Source organism: Calonectris borealis, chromosome 15, assembly GCF_964195595.1.
Source record: "Calonectris borealis chromosome 15, bCalBor7.hap1.2, whole genome shotgun sequence".
NCBI lineage: Eukaryota > Metazoa > Chordata > Aves > Procellariiformes > Procellariidae > Calonectris > Calonectris borealis.
The window spans coordinates 14,837,106-14,863,084 of record NC_134326.1 but is presented as its reverse complement, the minus strand read 5'-3'; the positions used below and the strand labels follow the sequence as shown (position 1 = coordinate 14,863,084).

Genomic DNA, 25,979 nt, shown 5'->3' with positions numbered 1-25,979 from the left:
AGCGCTCGGCCGCCCGAGCGCCCGGAGACGGCTGGGGGCGCGCGCGCCTCCCAGCGGGCTTTGCGCGCGGCTCCGCCCTGCCTCCCTCGGGCCGGGCGGGGAAGATGGCGGCGGGGACGGGCAGTGAGTGCGGGGCCTGTCGGGAGAGGCGGCGGGGAGCGGGTGGGCGGTGGCGAGGGAGCGGTGGCGGCCCGCGGCAGCGGGGCGGGAGCGGGAAGGGGGCAAGGGAACGGCCCGAGGAGAATTGAGCAGTTCCGAAGGGAGGGGGCGAGGCCAACGGTGGCGCCAGGGGGCGGAGCTAACGGCCCGGGAGAGGGGTGGGGCTATGGTTCGTGCGGCCGCGGGGGGCGGGGTCATCGCCGCGGGGGGCGGGGTCACCGCCGCGGGAGGGGGCGGGGCCAGCGGACGGGGGCGGGGTTCCAGGTTTGGGGTCCCCGGGGGTGCTGCCGGGGCTGCGCAGGGGGGAGGCGGGTCCGTGCACTCCTTCCCCTCTCCCGGCAGAGCACAAGCTGCTGAGCGCCGGCCCCACGGAGCCCTGGTCCATCCGCGAGAAGCTCTGCCTGGCCTCGTCCGTCATGCGGAGCGGGGACCAGAACTGGTAAGGGAGCGGGGCTGGGCGAGGGCTGTGTGCGCTGCTCTGCCTTCGGGTGGGCACAGGCACCGGACTCCCGGGGCAAAGCACGGGTTGCGTGCTGCACTGGTGCATGTTTTTTCACCATGCCACTTTGTTGTGCAACAGTTAGTCATAAACACTTCTGCTTTCTGTGTACTTTCTGCTCTAAACAAAATTGGGCTATTAAAGATGGAAGTATTAGACGTGTACCTTGAAAATCTTTTTGCTTCTTTCATAACTATTGTGTGAAAACACAAGTGTGTTAATCAGAACAAAGAGTAACATTATTCCAACATAAATTGGAAGCGGTGAGTTGTGGTCCAGGAGGATATTTGATCACAGTCCTGTGCATTGCTTCTGCACTTGTTTTGCTGCCTTTTTCCAAAGTAAAGTTTTTGTGGAAATGTGATGGTGTCATCAAAAGCTAGAAACTTGCTTTTCAAAGCAAGGGAAGGTGTTGTTTGTTTGGGATTGGGCAAATATTTTTGAGTCCAAGGGCTGTACTTCAACAATTCCCAAACATAACAACTCATCGGCAAGTTCATTGTGTTTACGGGGGCTATTCAGTGATGAATGTCAAGACAGGTCAGCATCTTTTCTCTGCATGTTGGTTGGGGAAGAAAGTAAGTTGACGGTGACTTACCATTTCTCTCCTGTAGGGTCTCAGTCAGCAGAGCTATCAAACCTTTTGCAGAGCCAGGACGCCCACCTGACTGGTTTTCCCAGAAGGTAAGGTACTGGCAGTTGAGTCTTGGAAAAAAATGGGTTCTGCATGGGATATAAAAGACAGCTGCCTAAGAGAATGTATTTCTTGTTTTTAAAAAAGATAGCAAAATTAATTTAAAAAATCAGTTTTGTATAAATCAGATTAAATACTTTTTTCTGTTTCTGAAATTAAATTTGAGCTTACAGTACAGTTGGATAAGGTTAAGGAAAAGACAAGGATGATCAAAGACATGAAACAGCTTCCTTGTAAGGGATGGCTAAGTAAGGTAGAACCCTTCGACATAAAAAAGACATGAATAATGGGAGATACGACAGGTGTCTGTATAATCAGAAGTGGCATGAAGTTGAGGATGAATGAGCATTAATTGAAAGAGCTTTGTCCAGTACAAGATTTAGAGGCTATTAAGTAAGACTAACAGGAGACAGATTCAAAGCAAGCCTAAAGAGAGTGTTCTTCACCAGGCATGTCATTAAGCTGCAGAATTTCTTGCCCCAGGAATTTGTGAATGCCCGTGTATTTTGGTGTGTCCTGCTGTTTGAGCAAGCACCTGGGATTTTTGTTGTATAAGAGACAGAGAGATTAAGAGAATCAAGGGAGGAGAAGTTGGGGTTTTTATGTTCCTTACTGTTTCTGCTAAGCTATGAAACTGGCCTTGATATAATGTTATTTTGTTTTTTCCATTTAAATATTTTTGGTTCATGTTCACAGACAGAAACGTTACGTCTACAGTTTTCCTAATCATGCTTGCCTGCTTTGATTTCTAAATTGTTAGTTGGGAGTGTCTGTTCTTTAGCTTTGTTTTGGAGATCAGCCTGGGCAGTTCTAGAGTAAAAGAGCGAATATGCTTCCTCACTTTGCGCTACACTAAAATATAGCCATGGGGCAAACTCTGTCAGATATGTTCATAAAGTGTTAGACCTCTGAAGAAGTAGGACTAAGTGCCCTGTAGGCTTTGTTGATGGGCGTTTGCTGATGCTGACTCTTTGGTGTCCTCTGACTTTCTTTTGTTTCTTCTTAGCACTGTGCATCTCAGTATTCAGAGCTCTTGGAGACTACGGAGACCCCCAAGTGAGTACAAAGTCTGAAGCAAGTGCAGACTGCAGCAATTTTGGGTGGACTTGTTGGTTCTTACAGCAAAGAGCTTGATAGTGCTCCTCCCAAAAGGAGCGTACAGGAATGAGGAAATTCAGTTGTGATAGCTGGCATGAGTGGACAGTGGGATCAGGGTATGGCAGATGGGGAGATTGGCAAGCCCAAGGTATTTCTTAAAACATGCTTCCCACATCTCCTTATCTTGTCTCCTTTTTTCATAAGACTGAAGTATTTCAGTATTACATGGTTCTAAAACTGGTCACTGTGTACTTGTTAGTGTCTTCCATACACCCCTACTGTCGTTACAATATGTGGCAGGGTAATTGGGGCCTCTTTGCCACAGCTCCATTTGTAAGAGTTGCAGTGTGCATTTGGGGATTTAATGCAGCAAAAAGAAACATTTATTTGGCTAGAATAAAACACTACATATTAATCTTATTGATCAGAAGCTTTACACATAAAATTATCATTCAGAATAGGGGTAGAAAAGACAGCGAGAGTGAGAAGGGGAAACATTTTGTATTTGTCTCTATTTTCCAGTTGTTTCTTATAGTTTTCTTATCAACACTATCACCACAGCTTTGTGGTCTCAGATATTTCTCACTCCTAAATCCAGGCATTTGTTTTTGAGACTTCACATCAAATTAAATTAAAGGCAGGGTGTTTAAAAGTAGTATTTGTGATAGTGCTGAGTGATCTTCAGTACTAGAGGTGCAAAGACAAAAGGCTGAGTAGACTTATTGAGGAAAGAAATAGATGTTTCTTCATGGGTAGTAAGAATTTTCTCTGAAGTTGAATGATTGATTTTTTTCAGGTTGAGAATTTGCAGGGGGCTTGCATCTTTGATCTATCCCTGAAGTCGTTAACACTGGACGCATTTAAGAATTAGATAAACTTTTCAGAAGAGATTGTTTGAACATTGTGCTGTCCAATATCATTTAAAAGAAATTGAAGAGGAGGTTGATTTCTTTTGTGCATGTTTGTCAGGAATGACAGACAGCAGGCATTTATAAAAGGAGAACTGGGGTTTTCTGTGTTTCATGTCTAACTTTTTTGTTTTTTCTCTTATTCTATAGGAGAAAACGTGGGGAGAAGGGAGAAGTTGTGGAAACTGTAGAAGATGTTATTGTGCGAAAACTGACTGCAGAACGAGTTGAGGAGTTGAAGAAAATGATTAAAGAAACACAGGAGAAATACAGGTATGTGGCAGAGGCATTAAGCTGTGGTGCATCTGAGAGTCCTGTCTTGAAAAAGGGGCCTAAGTGGGTTGGTGCTTGGGGTGAAAATGCTGCTTAGGACTTATTGTTCAGTAATAAATAAGTAAGAAGGTTTTCTGACTACAGGCAACTCAAGAAGGATGCAGAACTGATCCAGGCCGGACACATGGATAACAGACTGGAGGAGCTGTGCAATGAGATTATGATGTGGGTTATTTAATTATTTCCATGTTATGCTTTCTTCTGAGATTGTAGTTGCCTGACACTGTGTGTTTGTCAGGCACCTCTTGCTCTGCATACATTGGGTTAAGAGAAGCAGGGCAGCTGGGCAGATGCTTTGGCCTCTGAGGGTGGACTTAGTTTAGATTGGGGGACACCAACTTGTGTGGAACATCTTTTGGAGCTTCTCAGTGAAGAGCTCGGTGATGGCTTGCAACATCATGCTTGCCTCTTCTGTTTTGATAATCAGCTGGAAGTGAAATTCCCTGCCAAGCGTGTCATTCTCCGACTGGCCTCTGACTCTGCTTCCCTCCTCAGAGGATTTGAGCCTGAGTCCGCAGAGGCAGGTCATTGTTGTCTGGAGATAATGGGATGGGGGTCAGCAAGCTGCAGGAGGAACTAAGGGAAAGTGGGACACTGTGTGACAGTAAGTTTTGGTTCCATATACAGAAAGAAAAAAATGGAGGAGGAGGAGGCAGAAGTCAAGAGGAAGGCTACAGACGCTGCTTATCAGGGTAAGCTGGAAATGAGCTTCCTTACTCCTCCTCAGAGAGAGATGCATATGTTCTTAAGAACATTTGGGAAATATTTAAGTCTTGTTAAGTCTTGTTCAGGAGGAATTCCGTGACCCTAGGAGTTGGAAAGAAAGATTATATTCTCTTTCCAGCACTGTATTTGTAACAGGGCAAAATGCAGAGACTTCCGAGAAGGGAACAAATTCTGTAGAAAAGGTATACCTAAGAAGAAGCAGGATTAGCAAGGAGCTCTCTGTTAGAATGTCAGGCTCTTCACCCCTTTAGTTTTCCCTATAGTTTTACTATTGTCTGAAGATAAAAGGAAGAAAGATTTGTTCTGAATATTTAATTCATTTGTAATTCTTAGGGCAATTCAGTGAACTAAACTACCAGTGGTGAGAGGTGGTGAATACCCAACTGCTATGGAGATCTGAAATTAAAGTGCATTACCCAATGCTAGTATTATTTGTGACCTGAGCCTAGTGTGGTGCAAGAAATTCCTACAATATAAATTGTTTTCTTAGGGTTCTTTAGGATAAAGTCAGAGGTAACTTTCAGGGACTGTCCAAGGTGGAGTTTTGGAATCTCACTCTTTTTTTCTGTTCTCTTCCAGCTCGTCAGGCCATTAAGAATCCGCCACGACGATTGACAGGTGTGATGGTTCGCTCGCCTGCAGGCTCAACCTCCCCCGGGGGAGACTATGCTCTGGGAGATCTGTCTCAGCCTGCTGTGGACGAGGCCAGTCCGGGGGTAAGGATGCTTCCCCTGCTAGAGGGAAAGACCAGCTTGGGACATGGGGCTCTGTGTCCATCACGGAACAGGAGCCTTGGGAGAAGCCCTTGCCTTATTTTTCAGACTTTTCGTTGTGGTAGTGCTGTAGTGTGGTTGATGTACGGTGCTGCTCGAGATACGTGTCCTTTCCCGTGTCTGTGATGATCAGGTGCCTGGATCGAAGGCTACGTAGGGGCATCAGTGGGTTGGCCAGGCAGTCTTCTGTGTGTGCCTGGGAATTGGCACTACAGAGCAGGGAAAGGGTGAAAGCATATGCCTGGAGCAGGTGTAGCGAGTGAATGGAGTAGGTGTCTGTGGTGTGCTGGATCAATGCTCTTGGGGGAAGCAGCAAGTGGGGCTAGTCCGTGTGGTGGAGTGTGGCTTTGAACAGTGTGGTTTTTCTCTTTCTCAGGTCACTCCAGGGACATTGCCCAGCACCCCAGTTGCCTCCTTCATTGGAATCCCTGACACCCCTCCAGGCTCTGCTCCCCTGGATGCCCCCATGACCCCAGTCACTGATGATTCACCCCAGAAAAAGATGCTAGGACAAAAAGCAACTCCGCCTCCTTCCCCTCTGCTCTCAGAGCTGCTGAAGAAGGGCAGTCTCCTGCCCACAAGCCCCAGGCTGGTATGGAGCTCTCTGCTCATATATGCAAGCACACAAACAATTTGCTCCAGACTCTCCCACTGAAAAAGGGGGAGCTGCAAAGGCTTTTTAAAAACGTAGAGTTTTTGTGAGAGTCCCAACAGAAGCGATACCTGAGAGATATAATTACCCCTATGAGCCACAGAGGTGGGACCCTTTCCCAGCAGTACTGTGGGTGCAGGACTGCAGGAATTATTCAGCACATAGGACTGACTGTCTCCCCTCAGTCGTAAGGAGTTGGAGTTGCAGGCTTTGCTGGAGGAAATCATTCTCCCTGGGGGAGGGGGCGTGTTAGCATCATCCCGATCAGGCTCCATGGAGGTGTTCTTGGCGATTTCTACTTTGGGCTCACAAGTCGTTTTTACATCTTGGCAGGAAGTTGAGTTTCAATATGTGTAATGGGTCTTAGCGTAGGAGTAGGGAGTCCTTTAGTGGGTTTTATGACCAATATTGAAGTGCTTCAGTCTTCTCGTAGTTGTAGACGGTTATTAAAATCACTGTGATGACAAGCCACTCTGACCCTTCTGGTGTTAGTGACTCTGGAAGTCTTAGGTGACTGTTGCCGACACTGTTCAGAGCCCAGTCTGAAAATAGCAGCCATCAGCCTGCCCGTGGCAGGGATTCTCTCTGTTAGTGCTTGTGTGATGGAATCCGTGTATTGCTGTTGACTTTCTTTTTTTAATAGTCAGATCTGGGGTCTTTTCTATTTGTTAGGTTGGGTAAATGTTCCATGGGTTCTATGTTTGCAGGGTGCAATGTAACATAGGGTGGAGCAAGGAAAGATGATGGCTGTGGAAGACGGGGTTTTCTTTGTATCGACAGGACTGTTTTACATCTGCTTCAAGGTCCATCATAGATTTACTATGTGACCTTGATAGAGTTACTTTCCATCTTGGTGCTTCAGTTTCCCTCAACTCAAAATAAGGGATAGTTCCATGCCATCTTGGGGGGTAGAGAGACTCGTACCTGTAAAGGATTGTGAGGTCCTTGAACAGAGGAACTAAGGTAGAGCAAATTATGTATTTGGACTAGCTTCAAAGGAAGGTGGCACTGCAGCTGTGTTGTAGCTGAAGAACAACAATTAGCTTCAGACTGTCATGTTGTGCACTTGCATAAGGGGCCTCAGGCAGGGACTAGACTGGACTAAAAGCGCAAAAGAAACGCTGATACAGCAAATGATGGACATATTCCTGGAGGTGCATATCTGGCAGAGAATCACTGATGCGATGGTATCTCCAGGAACTTCAATTGTGTCCTCCTTTGGCAGGTTGGTGAAAACGAAATGGCAGTGGCTTCTGGTCACATGAACAGCTCAGGAGTCCTGCTGGAGGTAGGAAGCGTCCTTCCAGTGCTGCACAGTGGGGAAATGCAGTCGGCACCTGGTGCTGTCCCTGCATCTCCTGCTGCTTCAGGTAACTCAGGACTCTCCCTGTACAGTTCTCCCTTCAGATGTACCTTCAGACTGTTCTATGAATTCTCTTTGGAGAGAGATGAAGGACATCTAGCCTGCCTGGTTTGGGGGCTTCTTTATAGAATCACAGAATAGAATCATAGAATAGTTTGGGTTGGAAGGGACCTTTAAAAGTCATCTAGTCCAACCCCCCTGCTGGGGCAGGGGCATCTTCAACTAGATCAGATTGCTCAGAGCCCCGTCCGACCTGACCTTGAATGTTCCCAGGGATGGGGCACCACCTTTCTGGGCAACCTGTGCCAGTGTTTCACCACCCTCATTGTAAAAAATTTCTTCCTTATATCTAGTCTAAATTTATGAGTTGTATTTATAAAAAAATACAACTTTATGAGTTGTATTCCTATTTCTGTACGCCCGTCCCTCTCACCCCTACTTTTTTTTAAGACTACTCTAATCCTTCCAGAAAAAAGAGTGCCTTCATCTAAAATGACTGAAACAATTAGACTTGATTAGATCCTCGTCCATGCAGTCTAGTTTTTTGGTTTTGACACTGGCTAACACCAGGCATTTCAGTGTAGAAAGAAAGGGTTAGTTTACAGGAAGTTGAGGAAAAATTGGTTTAGTATCATGATTCCCGATGTGTCAAACTGCAGCTCCCTGTGAATCTGGAGAATTCGTATGTCTTAACCTCTGCTTTAGCTTAGAGATCTGTTGAGGATTAGAGCACAGTGGACTGTGACCTCCAGAGTAAGTTCCACAGAGGGTGGTGAGATGGACAGCACAAGAGTCTTTGTATTGGGCCTTGTCAGAACAACCTGCCTAAGGTGAAGTTTCTTCTCAGCTCATGCTAACCAGTGGTTTAGTCACGTTGTCTGCAACTGAGGATTTATGCCATTCATTCATATGTAATTCCATGTGAATAATCTCACTTTCCTTATCCATGTCTGTTCTTTAAGACCTGTTAATTTGGTCCAGACAGTTCAGTAAATTCAGACTGGAAATTACAGCTAAGATGAGTGGCAACCTTTGATATAAGAGGAATTCTCCAGGAAGGACCTGCAGAGGGATCCCCTGTGTTCCCTTCCAGCTCCTGTGATGACTGTTTGTCTTGGCTTACCTCATGTGGCTCTCTCAGCACTGTTTTTCAGATTTCCCGTAATAGTACTGGGATGAGCCTTTGGAAGGGCATCTCTCTGCATGTGTGGCTTAGCCTGTCCAGCCCTTACATTGAACACAGTGTCCCATAGTCTGCATGATTCTGTCTCAGACAGCACGCACAAAGGAGTCATGCATTTTTGGTGCAGGTTCTCCATATAGCTTTTGGGACCATTTATAGGTACCTCTCAGTGTCTTTTCCCAGAAGAAGTCACCAGACAGTGAAGAGCCCAGTGGTGGCTTTGTGGACTTCAGTGGTGGCTGCTTCTTGCTCATGTGCTTTTCCCTTCTACTCTCTGTTAGGTGCTCCTACGCTTTCCCGGCTTTTAGAAGCTGGTCCTGCACAGTTCACCTCACCTCTTGCTTCCTTCTCCGCTGTTGCCAGCGAACCTCCAGCTAAGCTCCTGCCACCCCCCGTAGAGCCTGTGTCGCAGGCAACCATTGTCATGATGCCCACGCTGTCAGCACCATCCGTTGTGCCACCAGCTGCAGCTCCAGAAAGCGTAGCCACAGGTGCGTTCCTGAACTACGCACTCGTAGGTCATGCACTGCTGAAAAACAGAAATTCCCTTGGGATCAGCATCCAGCGAGCTCTCAGCTGGCCTTTTATCACGTTAGACTCGCCATCCTTGATGAAAGGACGGTTACGGCTGGATTCTGGTGTAAACAGATGGTTTTAAACAGGATTTGCTGGGTGGGGGTGGGGGTGCTAATGGTATGTTGCTGGATTGTGGTTAAAGGGCTGGAATCTCACTTTGTCTCTACTGTGGGATAGCAAACCCGTATTTGTCTTATTTTTCTAAGCCATGGTGGTGTGGGTGGACTTGGGGTACTTGCGGTTGATGCTTGGTCTTATCTGCTGCAGTATTTGTTTATGTGGGCTTGACTTCTCCAGATTGGTCTCTGATTGTCACTCTCATCCTTGTGCAGTGAGCCAGCCAGAAGCCTGTGTTTCCATGGAGGCAGTGTCTGATTCCCATACCGTGACAGTGTCCATGGACAGCAGTGAAATATCCATGATCATTGATTCCATCAAGAAAGAGTGCCTGGGTTCTGGGGCTGGCAGCGCTGCAGGGTCTTCCAAAGATCACTGCATGGATGGGAAAGAAGACCTGGATTTGGCTGAGAAAATGGACATTGCAGTGTCCTATACGGGGGAAGAGCTGGACTTCGATACTGTTGGAAATATTATAGCCATCATTGAGGACAAGGTAAATGGGCAAAGCAGAGTGCCAGTACCTTTTGCTCCACATCCAGTTAGGTTAATCTCAAGTGATTACTGTTCACCAATTTAGTTAGTTTAAACAAGCAAGAAATAACTTCAAAATGCACATTCTCACCATCGTTGTCCAGATCAATAGGAAATGACCCTATGGCACCACTGCTGCTAGTCTGCCATGTTTAGCCTGGTACTCCTCTTCAGAGTGCAGAAAAAAATCTCTTTTTTCCTCATGTTGAGTAGGGTTTGGGTCACATCTCTGGCAGACAAATGAGTGCTGCTTGCAGCATACTTTCCAGGAGTGCTGTATTTCTGAAACTGAAGCTCCACAGGAGACTCCATAGGGAGTGATATGAGTCTGGCTGCAAAAGGAAACTTTATAAACCCAGTATACCGGGTTTTCCACAATTGTCTCGTTACCAAATAACACGAACTTTTTTTAATCCCTCTTTCTGACCTTGGCCTGCACTGCTGTGTGTTTGTTTTGGCAATAAAGGTAGATGACCACCCTGAAGTCCTGGATGCAGCAGTTGTTGAAGCTGCTCTGTCTTCTTTCTGTGAAGATACTGATGACCCTCAGACCCTGCCTGGCCCGTGGGAACACTCAATTCGTCAGGAGCACGAGAAACAGGCCCAGATACCCCAAGTGTCGGTGACTGTGAAGCAGGAGAGACTGGAGTGTGAGGAGCCAGAGGCAAAGGGAATTCGAGACCTAATGGGCATTGGCGAGCTGGGATCAGAAATAAAGACAGAACCTGCAGAGCAGGAGCAGAATCAGCTGGGCCCTGAGGAAACCATACCAGCAACTGCAAGAGTGACGGAAACACCAGAGCTTAGAACTCAAGACATAGAAGAAGATCAAAGAGCAGCTGTGGCAGCAGGAGAGACTTCTGAAATTGAGATAGAATCGGCCAAGGGAGAAGATGAAGTGCACAATGCAGTGAAGACAGAGGTATGTGAGCAGAGAGGCTGTCTGGAACTGGTGTGGTGAAAGAAGGGAGCAGTTGTGGCAGGCAGGAGAGAAGTTTAGAGGAAGGATGACTGCTGGGTTGAGAGTGACCCTTCAATGAATGTGACTGACTTGTTTTCTTGGGAGTCATGCTGCTGATCTGTTCGATCTGCAGAGAAGCTCTCTGCTTTAGGCAGTACCTTTATGTATCTCCCCCAGCCCATGTGCAGAATTGCTGTTGGGAAGGTGCTCAGTGAACTTCATTGCCTGGAGTTAGGTTAGGGTGAGTGAGATGTGCCCACACCTTCACTGAAGTAAGCTGACACAAACATCTAGATTTGTGCATTTCTCTTCCCTCCAGACCCCACCTGATGATGATTCATCCCCTCCACAAGTCCCAAATGTGAGTGAAGACTCCTCACAGGCTGATGTTCAGCACAAATTTGAGCTGTCAGGTAACTTAATTCAGCTAGGAAATCTTTTACATGCAACATTATTAGCTGGATAGATGTCAGTGATCTGGTTCAGGTTTTTTGGGGAGGAGGGAGAAAAGATACGTGTAGGAACAGTGGTAATTACTGCAGGACAGCAGGCATTGGTGCAGGAGCTTTTGTAGGAAAGACTGCTTTGGAGAATCAACCTTTCTGCTTTTCTTTTTTTCACAGAGTCAATGAAGGAGGAGGCCCAAGCCCTGTTTAGGAGTCAGATGAAGGTAATTCTAGATTGGTTGTAGTCATCTTGGGTTCATTAGTAACATCTCACTGCTACTGCTGCTTCCTGGCTCCCATCTGCTGAAAAGCAAAGCTTGCTTTCAGCTTTCTGCACTGAGAAGAGAATTGGGCAGTCTGCAGTTGGAGCTAAAGGGGAGATGGCTTCAGGCACTATAAAGCTGTGTGTATGTGTGTTTCAGTTTCTGCGGGGGGAGGCAGGGCAGGATAGAGTTGCTAGGATTTTGTGAAAGTGCCTGTACAGTTGTCAGCAGCTGTAGCAAGAAAATTATTTTGCTTGCTGAACCATAGTTGCTTTGGAGGCTCTGAGTTGCTGCTGTAGCTGGCTGTGCAGACTCATGAACTCTCTGTGTTTCAGGATGGGCAGGGTGAAGAGGATGATGAGGATGGTGCCAGTGAGGCTGCCAGTTTGGAGGAACCCAAAGAAGAAGATCAGGGTGAGGGATATCTATCGGAGATGGATAATGAACCCCCCGTGAGTGAGAGCGATGATGGCTTCAGTGTCCATAATGCACCTCTACAGTCTCACACGCTAGCCGACTCCATCCCCAGCAGCCCAGCCTCCTCGCAGTTGTGAGTATCAGTGAAGCTCCCAGGGACACAGGTGCAAATCCCAGGCTATTTTGTAGAGGGAGCATAGGATTCTCATTTCTGTTTTGCTGGTTGAGTGGGTCCGAAGGGGAAATTTGTTGATGATTTGTCTGGTTCTCCTTGCTTACAAGTGCAAGTTTGCAGGCAGCGCCATAGTACCAGGTCCCATTTTTTTCTTTCTGTCTTTGGCGTGGATTAGCGTAGGCATGTCAAAGGCAAAAGAAACCATAAGGTTTCTGCTCTGAGGCAGCATGCAGACTCCTGAAGGAATTCCTATTCTTTTCTTCCCAGCTCAGTGTGCAGTGAAGACCAGGAAGCAATACAGGCCCAGAAGATCTGGAAGAAAGCCATCATGCTAGTTTGGAGAGCAGCAGCTAATCACAGGTGAGTTTGATGTCTTGAGAACTGGCAGAAAGAAGTGACTAATCCTAGACAAGTCTCTGCGCTCCCATCTCGGAGGCTTATCTGCCTTGGTACCGGGAGATGATGAATCATACTGTTACTGGTAGCAGACAAATAAACATGAGAGCATGAAACAAATATTTACCAGCAAGGACTGGGCACTAAGTGGACTCCTCTCTGCAGGTACGCCAATGTCTTTCTACAACCTGTAACTGACGATATAGCACCAGGCTACCACAGTATTGTGCAGAGGTGAGTCTCAGCAGTCTTCTGTCATTAGAACTCCGTATATTTGCATATTTGTGTAGGGATTTGTGGCAGGAATGATGTCGGTTTTGGCTGCCATGCAGACTTTCAAGACTTGGAAAATTATTTTTTTTCTGGCATGATTCAGTCAGAAACAGGTTTCCCCAAGAAAAGGGTCATCTTCAGATAAATGTCTTTAAACAGCTCTGTCTTTGAATGAAGTACACTAACTTACACAGAACATTTTTTTATCAGTAAGGTGATATGTGACTGATCTGCTTCTCCCAGTTTCTATTCGAGAGTAGGATTTAATCTTTGAAATTCCAAAGACCTATCTTCTTTAATCAGCATTTTTCACTGTCCCAAATAGTGGACTCTTCTGAAAGAATTACCAGAATCCCCTGCTAGCCCCCAAAATCTCTCCTAAAGAGTTCAGTGGCTGCAGCTCTAGCTCCTTAGTGTCTCCTTCAGCGATGGCTGGAGAATGCAAACGCCTCTCCTGAGGCATCTGTCACGCCACTGTTACCATTCATGGTAACTGGTGGACGGCTTGCGTCTCCTGACCCAAGGCTTTGGTACTCAGGAACACAGCCTGTGTGGGGCAGAACCTATTTGGCTAAATTCAATAGATGGTCTAACTCGACATGTCACAGACCCAGGGCTGTTTGCAAAAGAGAGGGGAAGGAGTTAAATATTTCTGTTGCTATTTTGACTGCATTTCTTTCATAGGCCAATGGATTTATCTACCATCAAAAAGAACATTGAGAATGGGCTGATACGAACCACAGCTGAGTTCCAGCGTGATATTATGCTGATGTTTCAAAATGCAGTTATGTACAACAGCTCTGACCATGATGTGTACCACATGGCTGTGGAGATGCAGCGAGATGTCCTGGAGCAAATCCAGGTAAGGTACTGAGCTGAGGCCAGTGCAGGACAGAGCATCTGCTTGGTCCGTAGGTATGGGGAAGACTTCTGGTTGTAAGACCACAGTTTCACTCACAGCGTCTTTAAATGAAGTAGTCCCATCTTTCCCTCCATCTCTCTTGTGCTAGCTCAGGTGTTTGTGGTGAACTAGATTTTGGATAATTTAAAACTAACACAGCAAAATGTTTTTTAGGTTCAGCCCAGACCAATTTCAAATCTAATTTCCTTCAGGGAAATGCTTAGGCCAGCAAGAACCAGGGTGTGGTTCAGGAACAGAAACAAGCAACAAGAATGGTGAATGACAGGGGACGCGATTGCTTCTTTTGGTGGCTGTGCTGGTTTATGCTGGTTTAAAGTGTACATGAATCTGTGTCGTGTGAATATATGCCATTTAAAATTTCTTGTGAAGTAGCAGGTCCCAGCTGGCAGGGCTAACAGAGTTTGAACTGGGGTTTTATAGTTGCTCAGGACTTGTGGCTTCTGAGGTAAATGGGGGAACTTATTCTGAGCAGCAGACAAAGAACTGAAACTGCCTCTGACCTAACCATTCCCAGCCTGTGGTTTGTGATAGTTAACTGACACTAACTGAGCTTGTTTTGCCTGAGAATCTTAACAGTGTGTGGTTTTCTTGCAGCAATTTCTGGCCACACAACTGATCATGCAAACGTCGGAGTCAGGGATCAGTGCAAAGAGCCTGCGTGGGCGAGACTCCACTCGCAAGCAAGATGCTTCGGAGAAGGTGAGAATGCTGCACCCTGTGGAAGGGCACTTGGTATCTTTTGGAGAATCCCAAGATACTGCATAAAGTTCCCATACCAAAGATAGGCAGAATGTTTTTTGAGATTGCAATGGCTCCGGCGTCTTCATGTGAACAATTTTTTCTGTAAGTGTCCATTGATTAGTTTTTAGCTCTGGAGCTGTACATTATCCCAGAGGCAGGTGTTACAAATTATTTCTGTAATCCCTAGACTTCTGTTCCCTGTTTTTAAAAACAAGTGATGAAAAATGTAGGGAAATGAACAGAGTATTGGAAGAGGCGTGATATGGCAGGAAGGTGAAGGTGTAGAGAATTGGAAGATTAGCCTCTGCCATGTTCTTCACTTCCAACTCAGATTTTTAGAACCAGGGAATCAGTCCAGCCTGGCTTGCTGTGTAAAACACAGCAGAGAACCTTTGACTTCCACACTGATCTGAACTAATAGCCATGTAGACTTTTTTTTTTTCCTTCTGTAAAGACACATCCAGACTTGATTAAGTGATCTCAAGTGCTCTCAGCTGTTGCACACAACATTGTGACAGCAAGGACTGCCTGCTTACTTCTAGTGGCGACTGCACAGTGCGGAGATTGTTTGGTAGGCCAGGCTTTGCCATGGCTGTGGAGGGAATATCCCTTTCCTAGCATTCTGACTCTCCCTCTTTCATCCATTTTTATGTTCTTGCTGCATAAGACTGGTGCCATGCGGGAAGGGGAGTGGGGCACATGTTTCTCTATGCTCGTGTGTGGGCTCAGTGCTTCTGTGTGGTGTGTGCATTTCCGTATCTGATATCTGATAAGTCCTTCTGTTTGGCCTTTTAACAGGACAGTGTCCCAATGGGCTCTCCTGCCTTCCTTCTCTCTCTCTTTGTAAGTATTGAAAGGCTCCAGCAGGTACTGCAGTACTGCTGGCAGTGTGCTCTGCTCCTTGTCTGGGTGATCACTGCGCTGTCACAGCATCCTTAGCATTGCAGCGGTGTGTGTTTAACTTAGGGGGCTGTACAACCGTGATCATTAGAGAAGAAACATCTCAGTCCCTTATTCTCAGTGTGGGTGAGTGGGAGGGGCTTCACTCTTTTCTTCTGGTTCCAAGTGTTCTCGTTTTGTCATCTGCCTTTGCTTTTTTCCACAACTTCTTTCCTGCTTTCTTTCCATGTAAGTGGGAAGACAGACCAAGTGGTGCAGTACTGTAGTTCGTACATCTCTCGTGCTTATACAGCTGCCCCTTCCGCACGTTCGAGACAGTACAAAGGGTTTTGGGAAGGTGAGGAGTCAGCTGTGTACTCCTTTATCACTCATGGTCCAGAAGGGAAATAAGATATTCTGCAGAAGTACCTTGCTCTGTGCCTTTGGTGATCTGGAAATATTTGGAAAAATATTCCCTCCAGGAGACCCCAAGTCTCTGAGTTGCGGGGAGGAGAGAGGGGAGGAAGATGGAGAGTTGTTTTTTTCTCTCGCATATATCTAAAGACAGAGGAGTACTCCAGGAGAGTCAGCATGTCAGCCAGAGGGAGAGGGCAGCGGATCAAAGGAAGCTCTCAGCTCGCCTTCTACTCATGGAAAGGAGCTGTGCGGAGAAACTAGGGAGCTAGTGCCAGGGTCACTCAACTGGAGGAGCACTTCCCGTAGGGATCAGCAGCTGCTAAGGTAGGTTAGTCAGCAGTTTCGTCTTCCCATCTTAAGAGCCAAGCTAGAATCTGCCACTTAGGAGAAAGCCTGCACTGTACAGGCTCCAAAAGCATCTGTCTGGGTGAGAGCCTTGTTGCCTCTCTCTGCCCTGGCTGCCAGCAGCGCACAGAGATGCTGCAAATTCCCGCACCTGTGCTGTGTCCAGAGTGAATTTTAGGTAGGTCTGCAGGCAGGCCTGCCCAGGTCTTCTTAGGACAGCTTCCCTTTCTCCTGTTTGGAAGGTGTGAAAAATTATTACCAGATGCACAATTCCTTACCTCCCCGAGTGCTGGAGGAAGTGTTTTGTGTTTAGGGTTGCATAACTCTCTCTTTTTGTTTGCCTTGTGACTAGGACGGCGGCACCAGAGGGCGTCGCTGTGCCATCGAGGCAGACATGAAGATGAAGAAGTGATGCTGCAGGCAGGCAGAAAATCCCAGCACCTGGCATCAAGAGTTGGAGCGCAAGCACGATGCTGTTAACAGCTGTTGGAGGAGGAAGAAAAGCTGCAGGTCCATTTCTGGGACCTCGTCGACCTTCTTCGATTGCCCCTCTGGAAAGCAGTGTCTCGTCGGAATGTGTAACCCAAAGAAACTTCCCTGGAGGGGAAGACTAGCCCCCCTGCCTGTTTTAGGGCAGTCGTCTTGGGCTTCATCAGTGTTCTGGTGTTAGCTAGCAACTGGTGGCTCGTATGTACTGTAATGTGAAGTGTACAGATTTTTACTAGTGATGTGTAAATGTGTATGTATATTAAAGTCTGGGAACAAATCCAGTGTACAGTGTGCAGTGTACTGAGCATCGCAGCTCTCTGCAGCGAGGAACCCAGTTTTTGTACAAGGGTGCATATCTGTCTTGAATATCTGCAAATATAACTCTCTTCCAGTTATCCATATAGCACACAAGCACGGCAGAGCTTTGACATTAGAGAGAATCTGTTAATCATGAGAATGTTGCATAGTGGTTGGATGGAGGGGAAGACTCCCTGCTTGAGTGTGTGAGAATATGGTACCGTTGTGATGAAACAAGAGCTCTAACCATGAGAAGTTAAATACTACAGTCTCACTGGAGCTTTCCTTAAGAGACCAATGTATTGAAATGTACCTTACATTCTTTCTCCAGAGATTTGTAATGGGTACACTAGTCAGAGTGAAAATCTGTCATTCCAGCAGCTGTAGGCATGCTGGTACCTGGTTTCGCACTGGAGCTTGTGAACTGTTTTTCTCCACTGGAAATTACAGTTCTTTCCCTCAGCAGCATGGATGCTTAACTGAGTTTTAAGTTCTTTCTGACAATTTTCAAGTCACCTTCTTATTTTCTGCTCATATGATCTGTTAGATCAAACTTGCAGATTTTCTGCCCCCATGACCTTCCAGGGGAAAAAAAAAAACCAAAACAACGTTATCCTTCCTGATGCTTAGAGCCGCCGGGAGTGGTCTACGCTTCTTTGTGCAGTATGTACAGGGCGCAGCTTTCTGACACAGAAGTTGCAGGAAACTGAGTCACTGCGATTAAGACCAGAGGGACTGTCTCCTTACCTACTAAGAGCTCTTGATTTTCACAAGTTTTGTGTTGAAGTTGGTTGTGCCTGCTGTGTTGAGTCCCATGTTTGGCTGAGGTGTATTTCCACCAAGAATCACTCTACATTTGATACTAGAAATGTAGAATCCTTTGGTTTGCTTACTGGTTAATTTTCCTTCAATACTGAAATTGGGAACAAATTTCTGATTTGAATTTTTATGCCCTCAGTTTCCAGAGATTACAGGTTGTTAAGGTCATAGCACAAAAAGTTAAGGTTTCTTTTGGTTTCCGGTATTTTATGGAATAATTTAAGTTGGAGGGGACCTCTGAGCATTTACCTAGTCCAACCTGCTGCTCGAAGCAGGGCCAGCTTCAGAGGTAGATCAGATTGCTCGGAGCCTTGTCTAGTCAAGTTTTGAAAATCTCCAAGGATGGAGATTCCCTAACCCCTCTGGACAATTTGTTTCAGCGCTTACCCACCCCCATGGAGTAAACATTTACCTTATATCCAGTCTGAATTTCCTTCAGTGCAGCTTGTCACTACCTCCTCTCCTTTTGCTTTTGGCCGCTGAGAAGAGTCTGGCTCCGTCTCCTCTGTAACACCTCTGCCCTGTCTTTCTCCGTGTTGAACAACTGAAGTTGCAGCACATGGGAGGACTTTATCATGCCCACTAGTAACTCACTTGCATTATGGAAAGCACTGCTTTCGTTCCTACCCTTGGTTTCTTCTCTTAACCAGGTATTTTTCCCTCGAAGAGCCTTTTCTCTTCCCCCCATGACATTTTAATAGCCTTTAATGATGTTTAAGATCTTTAAAAATCTAAGATATGATTTTTTCTCTACAGAGCCCTGTTGCCTCTTTCCCAATTCATCATCTCATGCTCTGACTACTAATTTTGTTCTTCCTAACACTTTGTTCTAATCTGTCTAGTGCAGAGCTCAGGCTTACTGTGCTGCACCTCCCAACATCCACCCTTTTACAGACAGATAAAACAATCGCATTTTTCTGGTTTTCTTGTGCTGTGGCTAATGTAAATGACAGGTTATACCACATAGGTTTGGTCATGTTATATTTAAGCTTCTTTAGGACTCACGAGTGAATCCCAGCTGGTTCTAAGGTTTACTGAAATTGTTCTAAAACCTCCCCATTGACATTTTAATTAGAAACAGGCTCTCAGACCCATCCCAAGAGAAAGTCTCGTGTGATCTCCTCTGTGGCAACTGCTGATAGCGATAATTAATTTGGTTTTTCCAACTGGCCCTATTTTCTGCTGAGATGTTTGGCACTGATCATGCGTCATTCCCACGATCATCTGGCAGCTCTCTGCTTCTGATGTTTTTGATGAGGTTTGTTGTTGTTACTTGCTTTTATGTCTTTAGCAAATTGTTCTTCAATTTTTTTCTTTTTTTTTTTTTGCCTACTTTTTTGTGGATTCTACATTTCATTTACTAGAGTTCAGGCTTTTATCATTTTTCTTGTTTTGACGTGCAACTTCCTTTTAAAGGACGTGTTTTTTATTTCTAACAGCTTTTTCTCGTATCGGTGAGGGTTGCGCAGTGTCTGATCTCTGCAAAGCGAACTAAAACTTCCCAATTTGATAATGATTCCTTTCTGGTGACTTACGTAGCCAACATAATTAAGAACTGCCTTAGTTAAAAGTTTAAGTCTGTATCTTTTTGTCCCTTACTTTTTGGTTTGGTAAGGGTACAGAATTGGTATGGAACTCATTTCACTCATCCCGCTTGTCTTGCACTAATGCTGCTGTTCCACTCTGGTGTCTTGAGTCTTCTAAGATTTAGTAAAACTGAACATAAGGCCGAAAATCTTTTTAATCGGTGCTTATACCCAAGCTCCCTGGGCTTCCTGATTTTAAAATGCTTATCCCTCTCAACTGGAGTACAGAAAGGTGATCACAAGTGATGGATTACCTGAGGCTAAGGCTTTTCTGTTCTTCAGCTGAGCTGCGGTGGCTGATTCTGCATGTGCGGCCAGCTCTGCTGATGGTGCAGGAAAGCGCTTTCAGATGAAATCACAGTTTGCCCAACTCCTTTAGCTGGAAGCGGAGAGCAGGTAATGTTATCTCTTACCTCATCAAATTTTATCTGCTTCCACTAAAGTTAACTTTGAAAGAGGTTTCAGAAGGTCGGCCTTTCAGATCCTAGCTCTACTTGTAAATTCATAAAATAAGCAAACAAGTTTTCTCATTCCAAACCCAATGGATTCCTTATTTCTCCCAGATATGCAGCATCAGCTTTATTTGTAGCTGTGCTAGCAGTCCTGAGAATGCAAAAGGAAATCAGTGAGAAATGTGCTTGTTCAAAATTCTGGAAAAATTAGGTTGTACATAATTAACTGAAAACTCTAAAGACACTGCTAATTAATGCATAGAATTCTCCATAGGTACAGCATCCAGGCAGCTGAGTTCAGTGGCAAGAGACAGATTTTTCTAACAGCCATTTACTGTTGTTACTGTGACTCTGCAAGCAATTCCCCAGACTTAGAGAAATCATAGTGGACTCATGCAGTAGAAGACACTTAAGCATGGACTAATGAACAGAGATGAAGTGAATGGTTTCTTCCTTCTTAAGAGAATGCTAACTCTTATTTTCTGAAATGTGTAGAACTGTCCCCTGTCAGTGTGTGACTGTACGTGGTTATAATTCTTCTGGCTCAGGTACACAACATATCACCATCCAGCTAAATCACATCTGTCACTTTCAAAACAAAGTTTCTGTGGTGTTTGTAATAGGTTATTTCCCGTATAAAAATTTCTCACGGGGCAGCAAAGGGAATTTCAATGGGTTGTCCTTGGAGTCACTAGCTTTTGACAACTGTCAGCAGCTCAGGAGCCCTGGCATGACTTGGTTTTGAGCTTGCTGCTGGCTGCCTTTGGCACCTTAAACATCTAGTATCCGACAAAGCCGCACGCTCCTAACCAGCTCAGCATCCCCCGAGCACAGTAACCCACCGACCCCCGGGCAGCACAGCAAAAGCACCAGAAAACCTGAAAGTCAGTTGCTCTGAAATGGCAGTTTGTGTTGCAGAGCTACAGCCCTGCCACGTGCTGTCAAGCGTGGGTTCAGGTGTAGGCTGCTCGCCTTTCGAAGTCCTTCCCATGCTTTGGCTCTCTGAGTATGTCAGGAAATGAACTGGGCTTTGCAGTTCTGGATCAGGGTACAAAGAAATTGCTCTCTCTCTTTATGTTTGTTTGCAGATGGGCCATGCCTGGGTGTGGTGGGAGTCTGAGACAGAGTCTCCCAGCGAGTCAGAGAAGAACAGTGACTTCCAGTCGCTTCTCAGCTGGGATTCAAGCTTGGATCTGGACGTGGGGAGCTGGAGGAATACTGCAGAGGTGGCCATGGGGAAGCTAGAGGAGAGCAGCCGAGAGGCAGACCGCGAGCTGGAGCTCAGTGAGCCTCTCTGGGAGGACGATAGTGAAGACTACCAAAAGGCAGAGAGGCCATATGAAGACGAGAATCTTCTCCAGTTCTTCTCAGAGGTAGGGCTGTTTGGATGACAGGAAAGTGGGCGGCATAGTTCAGGCCCTCCTGAAACGTTAGGGTTTTCAGGGCCTCCACCACCCCTACACACAGAAACAGTCTGGGGGAAGAGCAGATGCCCCGAGTTCACTTGCTCCCTGTCCCATTTAAAGCTGGCACCGCAACCAGGCAGCTGCTTTGCCAAAACACAGCTCACCCTAAAGCACAGAGATGTCAGTGAACTGACACTGTAATAATAACACAGGGCTTCATCAGAAGGTTTGCAAGGATTCCTAAAAATGGAAAGGCATTTGTGAGTGAAAGCAAAAATAGCATCTGTGCTGCTTATTTCTTCTTCCTTTTGCCTTCACAATTTGAAGCAATAAATCTCTGTGTTGTAGGTAACCCAGATGATGGAACCTCTCCGCATTAGCAGCACAGAGTCATCACAGACTCAGTGGGATTATTGTGGCTCTGGGAAGCAGGATGATGGGGAAGATGTGAGATGCCAGGAAAAGACCACAGGGACAGCAGTCTCAGAAGCAGATGAAAGTCAGCTACATGTCCTGGCAGATGAGAAAGAACACTTCCCAGGAAGAGAGGTAGGGGAGGAGTGGTCCTAAGTGAGCCTCTGGTCCTGGATGAGAGACAAGAGACGGTGAAGGAAATCAGCGGTAGAAGAGATGGGGAAGTCCCAGGTTCCGAGTGGGGAGATGGGGACACAGAGGAGGAGGCAGCAGGGAGGGCAATGCAAAAGAAATGTATGAGGGGAAGGATGTTTTTTATGTATGAGTATGTATCTTTATGAACAGGAAGCTTGTTACAGATCAAAACCTCAGATGCGAGCTGGAGGAATTGCTCCTTGGCAGTGTAAAGGTGACTCATGAGAGCTGGCAGTCTGCTCTCAGGTTTAAGGCAAGGCTGGAATACTTGCCTTCTTCTAATTGCTGTGTTATGCAGCACACAGCTTGGCTGGTTTCAGGCCCACATGGCTGTGATAGCAATAACCATCTGCCCCTAGAGACCATCATGTCTTGGAAGCAGGCGCTGTCTAGCCTGGGTTTACATCAGCCCTGTGTCTAGGGGGGCTGTGGGCTCCCACCAGCCTGCAATGTGTTGCTGGGACACAGCAGTGGAATGACAGTGCCATTTTTCCACAGTCACATTTGTTCTCTTGCAAACGCAGACACTGGAGACAGAAATAACTTTCAGGGTTCTCGCACTTGCCCTGTTCAGCCATGACGGTGTTATTCCCCCCAGTTCCCTCGCAGTTCTCCCAGTGGTCAAAGCCAAACACAGCACAGTGTCCACTTTCTTCCTGAGGAGTCTGCTCCATGCTTCAGATCTGTTGAGGGTTCTCAGGTGCCCCCACACATAATCCCACTTCTGGACTCCAGAAAGCCTCTCTCCCTGCACCTGTCACTCTCTATATTTTATTGGCAAATCACTACAACAGCAACACTCCCCTTCCTGGCTGAGTCTATTCTCTGTCATATTCATGTGGGAGTTTGTGAGGAAACAACCTTGTTGCACTCTAGGGCATCCTGTTATCTGTGTCTTGAGCTTTAGCAAGCCTGAGGCAGTCTTACCTCAGCTCCTGATCGCCCTCTCACATCCATGACTCTTCCCAGGAAAGCAGACAGGCGCAACACTGGGCACCAGTCAGCTCCACAGTGTTTGTGCTAGCCAGAGGTGGTTATGATCCAAGAGATCAGTCACAGCTGTTACTGGAGTGCTGGGCAGCACAGTGAAGGTCTGAATAAGGTCAAACGTCATCCTCCGGAATAACAGAGAGCAAGCTAGCTCCCAGTTGAGACTGGATGCAGTAAAGGGATATGCAGCAGGCTAGCTTCTAGATAAAGGATTCAGGTGATGGGCTGCCATTTTAGACATATCTTCCTTTTCCTCTGTGCTCATCAGGACAAGACTCAGGAGACACCTGGAGAACAAGCTTTAGGTGAGCTGCATCCACAGGAGATGAGTAATCAGGCCCAGGATCAAGATGATAGTGATAGCACCTCTGCAGCCGCCGTGCTGGACTCCACAAGTCCTGCCAACACGCAGCTGTAAGTAGTTCAGTCTGCTCCCTTGCAGGCGCAGCAGAACAAAGTTGTTTTCCTTGTCTCACATGAGAACAAGTGTATGGCACAGGTCACTTCAGGAAGGTGAGATAGCCAAGGAGAACAGGAGGGAGGGAGGTAACTTGTGCTCTCTCTGTGGATCTGCCAGCATTTTTTGGGCATTGATTCTAAACTGAAGTGAGAAGAGTAGACATTAAATAAGAGATTAAATGAAAAAATACATGTTTCCTCGAGGCAGCTAGGCCTTGTGTGAGCTGGGCATTATGCTTTGTCAGGCAATGTCCAGTCCAGCTCCTAAGAGAGGCTTTACCAGCCTGCTTTAGGCAGGTGCGGGCATGTCAGTCACACGCAGGCTCTGCCACATGTGTGATCACCTGGGCTGCCTTTCGAAGGAAAACTATAGTTTATTGGGATGAGAAACTAAATAAAAAACACCTTAGTAAAGTTCTGAACTTCAGAGCAGCATGAGCTTTTCTATCCAACTTGATCCTGCCCTTTAGAGCTGCTCAGCTCAGATCTTGTTTCTACCTATTGCCCGGCATCTTCCTGCATTCTGGATGTTTAGTTGTACATTCAGATGCAGAACGCTTCCACCATCTCATCCTGAGAGGCTTTGCGTAGCTACAGCGGAGGATCTCTGCGCTTCATCCACCTGGATGTGGTGGGTGCTAGCAGAATTGCCACCTCCTACTTTGTCTCAAGTGTGATGATCTGGCAATATATTCCCTCCACAGGGTGCAGCTGAGCTGGGAAAACCCCCTGCAGCATTTGCTCTTCAAAAGAACTCTCCTGTCCATCTGGAAGATGATAGCCAGTCACAGGTATGTGGGGGCAAAGGGTTGGATTGACATGGCTCCTGTACACATTGCCCTGAGTTCCAGCTCCTGTGTCACCAGGCCTTGTCCTCCCCTCCAGGACAGCCACCACAGGCTGGCTTGTCTCTCCATGGCTTTGCTTCTGGCTGTCCTTGCAGCAAGAACAGCTGTGCTGCAAAGCTGGAGAGAACGCTGCATATTTATTTCCTCTGCTTAATGTGGCAGAGCCCAAATGTTGCTTCCTACACAGCTGGCACAGCCAGCTTCAGCGAGGGGCTCAGCCTCCTCCCATGCCTCGTCACGCCGCCACCGAATACTGGCTGTTGCTAATTGGCCGTGGCCCTCACGGCAAGCAGGGAGAGGCAAGCACTGGTCCGTGTTGTGATGCTGTCTTTGGCAGAGAGGAGGACAGAGGTCATTCTTTGTGCTTGTCCCTGTAGATACAGTGGCCCGTTCCTGAAGGCGGTGTCAGAGAAACAAGCCCCCGGATACAGGGATGTGGTAAAGAGGTGAGTTTGTGGAGGAAGTGCTCGCTAGTTGATTTCTCTCTGTTTTTTCTGTCTTCTCTGGTTTCCAAAAGGCCAGCGGGATGGTTTCCTTTCTCCTTTTCCAGAGTTTGGCTGTCACCAGCATCTCCCACTGATTTCTTCTATTAAAACTCCCTTCCGGGTGATTAGAACCTGGAAGCTTGCACTGACTCTGGAGCTGACAGGAATTGTGCCTGCCCTTCACCGGCATTGCATGGCTGACTTACTCCAGGCACAGTCCATGCAGCTGTAAGCCCTGCCTGAGCAGGGGGTTCAGCTTCTGCAGCTCAGCAGTCTCTTCTCCCCACATTGGAAGCGTGCCTCAATCGATACCCTCTCCTCATCCACTGCTTGTTCCCCAGATGTTTTACTCTCAGTGGAGAAGTGGGTCATAAGACTGTTTCCCAGAGAGATGAAGGGCATTTTTCAGAGCTGAATCGTATTCTATTCTGGTCACAGTTGTCCTCTCTGCAGCCATTCATTTTCTCATTCTGTCAAAATAAGGGAAGTAATATTTATTCTCCATCATGTTCCCCTTATCAGCACTGCTATTTTTGCTGGTGGCACCGTTCGATTTTAAGGGGTTTTAATAGATACCTATTTTAGTAACTTTTCTTTCTTCACTAAGACCTGGACTGACTGCATGAAGACTAATTACTGGAATCGCTCCCCTTGCCTTCTCTGGAGCTCAACATCAAATTTTTTTAGAGGTGACTGCTAATGACCTGCCAAGTTGATTGGATAGCAAGTGTCGCATTGGCTAAACTTACTTTTGTCTGACTTAGAAGAAGAACATTTCTCACTCCCCCTCTTCGTCCTGAGCAATAAAATTGATTGAAAATAGCTGTGCTTTCAGGGCCATGCTGAAACGAGAATAAGCACATTCATGCAGAGCCTGAAGAATGCCTGGCCCTGGGTTGCAATTTAATTCTCCTTCTATCTGCCTTTTGTAGACCCATGGATTTAACCAGCATAAAGAGAAGACTGTCAAAGGGACACATTCAGTCCATGGTCCAGTTCCAGCGTGACCTCATGCTCATGTTCCAGAACGCGGTGATGTACAACAGCTTCAACCACCACGTGCACCGCATAGCCATGGAGATGCAGCGAGAGGTCTTGGAGCAGCTGCAGATGTTGGGTGAAGCCCTCCTGTGCTCAAGGGACAGGCTGGGGTGGGGGAGAAGGTAACAAGCCATGACCGAGGCCTGTTTCTTTTGGAGCAGTGTTGTCTCCCTGGCTGAAGAGGTCTGCTGGGGCTCAGGGGATGCGCTGACACTGCAGCCATGGCCTTCAGCAGACCTCGTTGTCCCCCAGTGGTGGCTGCCAGGTTGATGGGATAAAGAACAAGGCAGTTTCTAGGAGAGGAACTGGAAGGGAAGCCTCCTTTCTTCCCTGGAAAAGCAGCAGCGTAGCCCTGCAGTGAGGAAGGGTTCCCTGGGACGAAAAAAAGGGGAGAAAATCATCCTTGTGACCAGCTGGGATGAGTCAGGCCCAGCCCCGTGAAGGTGGCTGGCGGTACCCCCGGGGCGCTGCAGGAGAGCTCTGTTTGCTGCCTTCCCTGGGCGTTTGCGGCCTTGCTATGTTGGGGTTCGGATCGGGCTGAGTGTTCCCGCCCCGTGTCGCTTCAGGCCGTCAGCGCAGTCGCGGGCCCGCACCCGCCGGGGAGGCCAGCGCCGACTGCACCCCAGTAAAGACCCGTGTTAAAGCTTG

At 46.9% G+C, this 25,979-nt stretch overlaps 1 protein-coding gene across 6 annotated transcripts; it reads left to right on the top strand.

Moving 5' to 3' along the window:
* The first annotated feature begins 39 nt into the window (after positions 1-39).
* BRD8 (bromodomain containing 8) lies at positions 40-25,472 on the top strand. 6 transcript variants are annotated; one of them, XM_075164375.1, is made up of 26 exons: positions 40-123; positions 502-598; positions 1,273-1,342; positions 2,359-2,408; positions 3,509-3,631; positions 3,776-3,856; positions 4,319-4,383; positions 4,997-5,133; positions 7,068-7,212; positions 8,670-8,879; positions 9,297-9,577; positions 10,082-10,537; positions 10,896-10,989; positions 11,200-11,246; positions 11,621-11,835; positions 12,145-12,237; positions 12,439-12,507; positions 13,231-13,408; positions 14,063-14,167; positions 15,008-15,052; positions 20,582-20,866; positions 21,248-21,448; positions 22,767-22,912; positions 23,662-23,748; positions 24,183-24,251; positions 25,223-25,472. In XM_075164375.1, exons 1-26 carry the CDS (start codon positions 105-107, stop codon positions 25,455-25,457), a joined length of 3,603 nt encoding a protein of 1,200 aa, XP_075020476.1. In that variant the 5' UTR covers positions 40-104; the 3' UTR covers positions 25,458-25,472. The 6 variants fall into 6 exon arrangements, 5 of the variants coding, with proteins under 5 accessions (XP_075020476.1, XP_075020472.1, XP_075020474.1 ...); XR_012675928.1 differs by lacking the exons at positions 20,582-20,866; positions 21,248-21,448; positions 22,767-22,912; ... (1 more) ...; positions 24,183-24,251; positions 25,223-25,472 and adding exons at positions 5,567-5,782; positions 15,653-15,829; positions 16,203-16,616; XM_075164371.1 differs by lacking the exons at positions 20,582-20,866; positions 21,248-21,448; positions 22,767-22,912; ... (1 more) ...; positions 24,183-24,251; positions 25,223-25,472 and adding exons at positions 5,567-5,782; positions 16,203-16,616.
* The last annotated feature ends 507 nt before the right edge of the window (positions 25,473-25,979 follow it).

Bases quoted from the DNA above. Each gene is read 5' to 3' on its own strand.
- BRD8 (XM_075164375.1), top strand. The intron at 21,449-22,766 runs GTAGGGGAGGAG...TGTGCTCATCAG, and splicing joins AACACTTCCCAGGAAGAGAG to GACAAGACTCAGGAGACACC. The intron at 22,913-23,661 runs GTAAGTAGTTCA...TTCCCTCCACAG, and splicing joins AGTCCTGCCAACACGCAGCT to GGTGCAGCTGAGCTGGGAAA.